General features: G+C 53.4%; 1 protein-coding gene across 1 annotated transcript in view; it reads right to left on the reverse strand.

The window, feature by feature from the left end:
• LASP1 (LIM and SH3 protein 1) overlaps positions 1-8,542 on the reverse strand; it is a 33,782-nt gene that overhangs the window by 22,229 nt on the left and 3,011 nt on the right. Inside the window, exons 2-3 of the mRNA XM_009325620.1 lie at positions 4,501-4,577; positions 4,344-4,438 (exon numbers count right to left, since the gene is read on the reverse strand). Coding sequence (XP_009323895.1) covers positions 4,344-4,438; positions 4,501-4,577 — 172 coding nt within the window. The remainder of the gene's footprint in view (positions 1-4,343; positions 4,439-4,500; positions 4,578-8,542) is intronic.

Below are 8,542 nucleotides of genomic sequence, written 5' to 3' on the forward strand. Positions count from 1 at the left end.
AAAACTTGGAAGATCACTTTATTAACATAGTAGGCTGCTACCAGATGGAGCAGAGAGGAATGCCAAGAACAGATCACTGGCTCCTTGTGAAGCTCAGAGCCGCTCGCTAACTTTTTCCAAGCAAGGAGTTAGCCCAGAGGTATCGGACTCCTTGCTCTGCACGGAAAGGCAAGGATCTTAACGGTGAGAAATCTGCCAGGGAGGTTCTTCGGGTCATCACCAGGAATCAGAGGTTTTACAGCTCCCGCTCAGAGTTGCTGTGGCCCAGTAACACCAGGTGCCAGGTCTAGGTAAGCCGGGCAGGGCAGCTGTGAGCAGGGAGCCGCTTGCCCTGACTCAGCGAAGAGGAATGTCAGCCCCGAGATCCCGATCCCCCGGGGACACATCCAGCACACATGCCACGCCACTGCCACGCCGGGTGTGGTTTCTCTGCAAGGAAAGTCAACTCCTTGAAGGAAAGCTGAAGTCACACAAGTACGGCAGATGGAGGGAGCGGGGACCCTGCCGACACACCTACGTAAGATATTTTTGGCAGTCTCGCTTAGCCTTTAGCCCCTTTTTGAGGAGGAAAAAAAAAAAAGCAGTTTAGCAAGGGGGATGTGGAGACGCAGCAGCACGGCCATTTCTTTGTGCTCTGCACTGGCCTGAGCCAGGACTACAGCGAAGGTGAGCAGAGGGGCTCGGCCGGCAGCACCACCTCCCTGTGCACTGTTCAAACAAAGGATGCTGCACGTCAGGCCAGGCTGCCTCTCCTTGGAGGGGGAGGAGGGACTGCTGAGCAAGTAGGCCATTAACTTCCTGCCAGCTAGTCTGCAGCAGTAAGGAAATAAAAAAAAATCCAGCACTGTGGGGTGTGCAGGCAGCAGAGACAGCCCCTCTGATCAGCCATGTTCCAGCGGCAGGATGCCAGCGCAGGGGATGCACATGCAGCCAGAGCAGGGCTTTCCGAGCAGAGATACCTCCAACAGGGCGATTGCTTGTACGTCAGCAAGAATTCAAGCAAACCCACCGCTCCACGGTAAAGTCTAGCCTCGGATCTCGTCTAGGTGTCCTCAAGGGGGAGGAGCAGAACAACCAGGAGCCTCTTGCCCAGGATGCTGCTCCTTCCCCCCACCTCAACACAGCTCCACACCCAGGCACACCGAGCTCCTCTCTGCATTTCAAGCAGCATCACTGCCCAGTGATGTCTCTGAAGATGCCGGCTCCCCAGACCGAATATACAGCTTTGAACTCTCAGACAGGATTTTCAAGGCACAGATTTGTGCTGCACGCTGAGCCACCGCCGAGGCAAAGCGGAGCTGCCAGTCACCGGGGCTGTCTGGAAGGAGGGGACCAGAGCCCTGCTGCTGCAGGTACCACCTCCATTTGGGACTCACAGCTAAGGGACACTGCCCCGATCCCCCTGCCTCAGCCCTGCCAGCTGCAGCACAGAGCTCTATTATCTCTTCAGCTCAACAACTAAGAAATTAAAGCCTATATATAACACATTTGGGAGCAGCTGGTCCCCTTGAACTCACATACAGTCTTGCCTGCCCTTCACAGCCTGGCTCTCCCCCACCCCTCATTTGCAGAAGCCTCAAACTTCACCTGGATGTTGCCTTTCCTCCACTTCTACCTCTTTTAGTTCAAAGTGCTCATGTAAAGAGATGAGCCCAGCCTTGAATGCTGCTTCCAGTGAACAACCAGTCAACCCAGTACCCAGCTGAAGTCAAAAGAGGAACGGTGAGGAGGGTGGAGACGGTCACGTCTGCCACGAAGCAAGTTCCCAACACTGAGGAGCATGGGAGGGCAGAGGGCAGAGTTAACCAGCCACCTTCTTGAAAGGCTTCACAGATTTATTGCTGGGGTAATGTCAGATAGGGAGGAAGCCCAGCCCTCTTCCTCCTGCTCTCTTGAAGAAAGAAACTCAGGAATTTGGCAGAAGGCCACGGCTCAAACAGAGGAGACCCTGTGCTAAGGCATGTTCAGAAAAGCAGCCTCTTCCCTGCCAGGATAAACGTTGCTTTTCCACCCCCTTCTCGGGGGATAGAAGATGTTGCCCCTCAACTCCAACATCAGCAAAAGCTGTTTGGAAAGGGTGGGCTCCTTCTGGGCTGTCCTTGTGCCAGACACGCTCACCTTGCCCGGACATTTCTTCCTCCCCAGGATACTCCGGGGGCACCGCACACCCCAGCTACAGCAGCTGAGAAGGAACCAGACCCACGTCCTCTGGCTGGAGCTTCCCTTCACCCCACGTCTGGGCACTGCCATCGCAACCGTACAGCCGCCACCCCAGCAAACAAGGGGCTGGCAGCTGCCGGAGGCAAAGCCTCATGTGCCAGCAGCTTTCAGCTGCTCTCACTTCCCTTCGCTTTAAGGCATGGCCAGGCAAGGTCGGAAGAACAAAGCATTTAATGCAGGTTTCCGCGCACAACTCTGAACATCCAGGGCTACCCCTGGGGTAGAGGCGAGACAGGCAGCTGCCTCTTCTTCAGGGAGGCTGTTAAAGGGTTAAGACAGCAAGCCAGCATCAAAGGGAGCTCTCAGCAGAGGGGGTTGAGAAACTGAGATGGGTCGAGGTTGCGCAGACTCCTTGGAATCTCAGGAATTTCCCATTATTATCCCACTTCCCTTCCAGCAGCCTGGAGGGAGAGAGCGCAAGAACAGGACCCCAGGCCCATCCCTACGGCCAGAGGCAGAAGCACTAGGGTCGGGCATGCCCCAGCACTGCATGCCAGGCAAGGCTCTCTGCCAGAGCTGGTATCAGGGCGCCCACCATCCAGAGAAGAAAGCTTTGGTTCAAGACACTAAGAAGAGCTCAGGGGCCTCATCTCCTGCAGCTCTCTGCAGATGAAGGTCTCAAGCTCACAGATCCCAGGCTGGTTGGACCACCATCACGGTAAGTTGAGATACCTGCACAGTCCAATAACAAGCATCCCTCTAATCAACAGTTCACCCTGCCTCAGACCAGAGGTTCCTCCCTCATACGACTCCAGTAGTCCAGAAAGTTCCTAGTTCCACCTCAGAAGCTGGAGCTCTGGTAGTGCTGGTGGCCCCCATACAGCTAGATAACCGAGAGTTATTTGCTGCTATTCACACGATTGCCACCCTGCATTTCAGGTGAGGTCCCAAGACACCACCATTACCAGCCGAGACTTGAATGCTGCAAGTCTCATCCCACTTCAACAGAAGTCTTGATCGTGACTTGTCCAAGGTCATCATCAACACCTGGTATCAGCAATAACCAACCTACGAAAGAGCTACAGAAGTGGGAAGTTTTTGCTAATGCACCACACGGCTGATGGTCTTACCACTTCTCCTTTCTACTTCTCTTAGACATTAATAGGGTAAGATCCATCTTACAAGGATGTTGTCAGGATTAACGTTTTTAAAGTACTCTGTGAATGGACCATGCTATACAAGTGCTAAGTAGTATTATGTTATCTAATTTTCCTTCTAAGAACTGTTAATGTATAAGCAGCAGCTACAGAACTCTTATTGCAAAGCTGCTTTATAGACATCAAGAAACACATCAGGTAGAGTTCAGTGCTTCCCCGTGGGCTGAGTAGGGACTAGAGCTCATTATGCAACAGCAGATCCCAGAAAGCTGTACACAGTTCAGGGTCCTTCTTGATAAGAAAAGAAAAGTGGGGGCCAGCGAACACCCACCACTCAGAAGCAGCTTGAAAGGTCCAGGAAAGCAAATTGAGGTGTGGTACAGGCAGCTGCTCCTGTTGTACCCTGCTCTGCCTCCATCTCCCCCACACTGCTCAGGAGAAGGATCTTGCATTCAAGCTGTATTTACCTTCATAACATCCAGGGCAAATGCCAGTAGATTAGGGTGAATGCCCTTGGCCATGAGCCCATCAGCCCATCAGAGCACAGGCTGCAGAGTTTCCCATGTCCCACACACCCCATTTCCCCTGCACAGAAGGGCATTTCTCCTCTCCCCAGACACCTGTATTCAGTTGGGCTGGTATAAACACCTTTTTATTTTCCCTTTTTTAAGGGGATACAGATTAAGATCAGCTCCATGTAAATGCCTGCATTTGAGTTTTAGTCACCTTTTGTCTGCCCAAGCTGGAACTGGAGAGCAGCCATCAGCTGGCATTTAAGCCTGGAAAACACTGTTTTAATTGCCAGCATTAATTGGCCTGTGTGACCCCTTCAGCCACGGCTTGACATGTGCTCCCAGAAAATGCTGCAGGGAAAGACAGTTTCTGCAGAGGTCAGGCTTCCCCACAGCTCTCATCTCATGGTGTGAGGACTGGGGCTTAAAAGGGAGGGGGGTCCAGCAAATCCTACAGCATCTCCCAGGCCCAACGCTTTCTCAGTGGCAACAAGAACAGGTAGCAGAGACTTACGCATTGCAATATGGCTTCTTTTCATAGCCCTTGTAGTTTTTCATGTTTAGGGTCATCTTGCAGGTCTCGCAGTGGAAACATGCTTTGTGCCAGAACTGGAAACAGAGACAAGAGAATCATTAACACAAGTGACTTGCAAAACAGGGCCACTTCCCACTAGAATTGCACAACTCAAACTCAGCAGCTCCTGCAGCCTAGAGATGTCAGTGATAGCATCCATGACCCCTGCAAAACCTAGAGGGCAGACAATATTCTTACTAGTTTAGGACACAAGTAAATCCCCCTCGACCCTCCCAGTGCACCTTATCTCAAGAGAGCAGCAACATCTGCTACTTGCAAATGGTATAGTAGCATCTTGCTTCCTTATCTCCAGACCAGGAATTCATTTGGCTTGGCCAAATACAGGATAGGAGAAGCCTCCTACTATGAAAGAGGCACAAACAAACCCCTGTGAGCAGGGAGACTGTCAGCAGAGTTAACAGCTGTGGTTTGCAGGCTTCAAAGTTGCTGCTTTAGGGTTTTTTTGCTGATGTTAGCCAAGAGATAGCCAGAAGAGCAGGTCAGGTGAGGCTGCACACAGACAACGAGCCAAGGAAAAGACAACAGAGAAGACAAAGGTTCTCATGAGAAGCAGACAGTCCAATACAGACAGCTCAAAGGTGCTCACCACACTTCTGCCTGCAATTTAGGTGCCTAATCCCCAACCTCACAAACTCTACAGCCCCAGAGGATGCAGGATCACCCCAAGCACCCCTCAGTCCCCCTCTCCCCACGGTGGGGCTGTCAAGAGCTATGACTGCTCCTGCCGGTGCTGCATCCTAACACAGGGCAGGGCTGGGGACAGCAGCAAGGAAGAGGAGCTGCTAGCCTGACATTTTGGTGAAGGCAGTTTTTGCATCCTGTCCCCAACAGCTCTTGCACCAGTAGCCTCACCTCAAGCTGACCTCACCCCCCCCCGAGGTCTGCTGCCACCTGAACACAGCTGTACAGCAGCACAGCCCTCCTTTCAACCAGTGAGGCACGCTCAGAGCCAGGGCTAAAGACATACTCCCCGAAATTCAGATCATGACCCTACGTTATGGGTTTCAACACCTAGTGAACTCTAAAGAAGTGTTTTAAGTTTTTAGGGCTACTCTTGAAGGAATTATTTCCACTTGGCATCTAACTGGCCCGAGTGGCTTTCTAGGCTGGAAGGAGCCCGAGGAGAACAGCTCAGAGCTGCTACCAAGCAATTCTGCGATTCTACCCCATGACGCCCTGCCAGTCACCAAGTGACCAGGCTTTGTGCTTCCTCTGACAGCCATCGGGACTTGAGGGGTCTGGTGTGACTTCCCAGGGACCAGACCAGGCACCGCAGAAAGGAAAGTGCACAGGCAGGAGCCGAGCTGGAGCAGCGCAAGGAGGAAAGCACAGCCCGAAGCAATGTCTTTACTCACTGGAGGTAAGGCAGTCCTGCCCTAGGGTTGCCCTCCCTCCCGGGTAACCCCCCTCCTTCAGCAAGGCCCCCCTGCACAGCACACAAACCGCCCAGCATCACCCTGCAAAAAATCAGGGAAAGAACAAGCGGAAAGCCACATTAGCAGCTCATCCTACCAAGTAGATTACAGTCAACAAGCCTGCAGTGTGACACCCAGGACTTGGAGCCAGGCACACATTTACTATGCAGTGAGCAAACCCAGGGAGAACAGCTGGCGGTTGTTGCTACGATTTCCACCCTTAAGCTTTTAAAAAGTCATTTCCACCACTGCAACTGCTGGCTTGGTCTGTGTTCTTCCAAGGAGACGGCAAGAGCCAAGCCTAAGCCCTTGTGCCACCTACCCGCAGGTGCCACACCCCAGTGCACAAACACCTCCGCAGCTCTACGAGCCTGTGACTCATCCCAGAAGGACAATTTGCCTCCTTCCAGTTGCTCACAGCAACATATTTGTTCTTTTCCTCCGGTTACGCGAGTTCCTCCAGAGCTTGCCGCTAACAGTGAGAGGGGGCTTCTTGCTGCACCACGCGCTGCCCTGTACCAACACCCTCGTTCACATCCAGCCTGCACAGGATTATTTTCCCTCCCTCCCGGCTCTCGGGCTCTTTAAGGACAGACAGATCAACAGCTGAGTCCCGAGTTCTTCAGGCATCTTGAAAAGTTACAGCCTTTTGGTTGAGCTACTGCCACATTAGAGGTAATTAACAGACCTCTCCAAGCTTGTCAGCCATTCATAGTCTGTAATAGCTGGGCATAAATACCAGAGATGCCACTATAAATATGCAGAGATGAACTGACAGCCAACATGACTTCAGAGCCTCTTCCTCCGAGGAATACCCAGGCTCCCAAGAGCCAAGGAGTATCTGGCAAGGCCAGCTGTCCCCCCCCGCCCGCGGGGCCTCCACAATAAGCACAGCAGAAGCAACGCACTCAGGCGGCCTTTACCTCCAGCCAGAGAGCAATTAATGCATATTCTCGCCTCAGTTTGCATTAGGCATTGTTCAGCAGAGGTGTTTCTGCCCTGTGGCTCTTGCAAAGGACTCTGCAGCCTGAGCAGGCAGCCGAGCCACCCAGAGAGCACTACCCCCATCTCTAAGTCTCGCTGCCCCTAAACCTTGTCTTACCACTGACAGTATTAATGCCGGATCCAGAAATCTAAACCAGCACTGAAAGGAGGGCTGCAACACCGAACTGACACAGGGGAACAGCAATTATCTAGGCTTCCAGTAACGCTACCGCTCACCCTCCAGCACGGCTGCAGAGAAAGAGGACAAGTTTCAAATAGGTTTTTAGAGAAGCATTAACGCCTGTGCTTTCCAATTCCAAGTTTGAAGTGCTCCGAACATCTGGAGGCGATCCCAGGTACAACTGCCCGGCGCAGCTCACCCCACCTCCCAGCAGGCCGTACTCGACGAGAAGCACGCTGGCTGCGGTCCAGGCAGGCTGCTCTTGGAGAGACGGAGCCCTTTAAGCAACTTTGCCACTCGCAGCAGACTAGATCTGGGGACAGAGCTCACAGCCACGGTACGTGTTGGTGTATCCATTTATAGCTCACGCTGCAGCCGCACAACATCCCCCCACCAAGCAAAGCCATTGCTCCACACCTGGGAACAAGCATCACTTGAGACTCAAGGGTTAGAGGACAACATAAAGAGACTCCTCGGGCCGCAGGCAAACCCGTGATCTGGTTTAAGGCACTGTAACAGCTAACTCTAACGTCTACTCATTTTAGAAAAAGTCATCCGACATCAGCTTTACACGGGTATGCAACCACCAAACCCTGCAACGGCCGCTCCAGCGATGGGCGGCACAGGAGATGTCACTTCCACAGCGGAAGCCAGCCACATCACCCAGCACCTTATCCGGAGAGCCGGCGGGGAGGCGTGGGGGAAGGGAACAACACCCACTTCCCCAAGCCAGAGCAGGGCATTTGCCTTTCACAAGGTGACGATGCGAAAAGTCAAGAGGCAGAACTCGCAGGCGGAGTTTCACCCAAGTCGGAGCTGTCAGCGGGCGGTCTCACTTCTCTACCTCCTGCGCTGCGTTTGTAAAGCCTGATGAAGCAGCAAGTTTTCCTCATTTGCTGCAAATCTCAGACGGGAAACAGACTTTCCCGATTTCGCTACCAGGAGAAAAACCCAGCACATCTGCTTGCCAACACACCAGCACAGGCACCGAAAGCTTAAAGGCAGCGACACGCACACTTCTCCCAGAAGCCCTTCGTTATTGCTGCCTGCGGTTCAACTTCAGCCCTAGCAGCGCTTATGCAAACACCACCAGAGCTGCCCTTTCAACTTTGCCCGGGGTTGAGCAAAAACAGGGGGAGAGCCACTCTAACACCGCGCTCATCCTGTGCTTTGACGGGAAGTGGGTCGGCTCTTCCAGCCACCGCCTCACCCGCCAGAAACCCCAGGAAAAATTAACACGGGGAGTTAGCGGGGGGGGAAGCCGTTTGGTTCGGGGTGTGCTGTACTGCAAGGCTGACCACGCAATGATTTGTAGCGAGAGAAAGCTAATGAGACCCCTAGAAGTACAAGATGACGGCCGCAGCCTCCTGCCTGCTCCCAAACGGCTAGAATCCGGGGTCTCAGGATGCACATCGGTCGTGCCCTCGCAGCAACACACGATTGCCAGCTCAGAAGCAGCACAAACCCCAGACACCGGCTGCGCAGGAGGAAGCAAGGGGGCGTCCCCCCCCCCCCCCCCCTCCCCACCACCCCCACTT

Source organism: Pygoscelis adeliae, unplaced genomic scaffold (genome assembly GCF_000699105.1).
Source record: "Pygoscelis adeliae isolate BGI_AS28 unplaced genomic scaffold, ASM69910v1 Scaffold706, whole genome shotgun sequence".
Taxonomy (NCBI): domain Eukaryota; kingdom Metazoa; phylum Chordata; class Aves; order Sphenisciformes; family Spheniscidae; genus Pygoscelis; species Pygoscelis adeliae.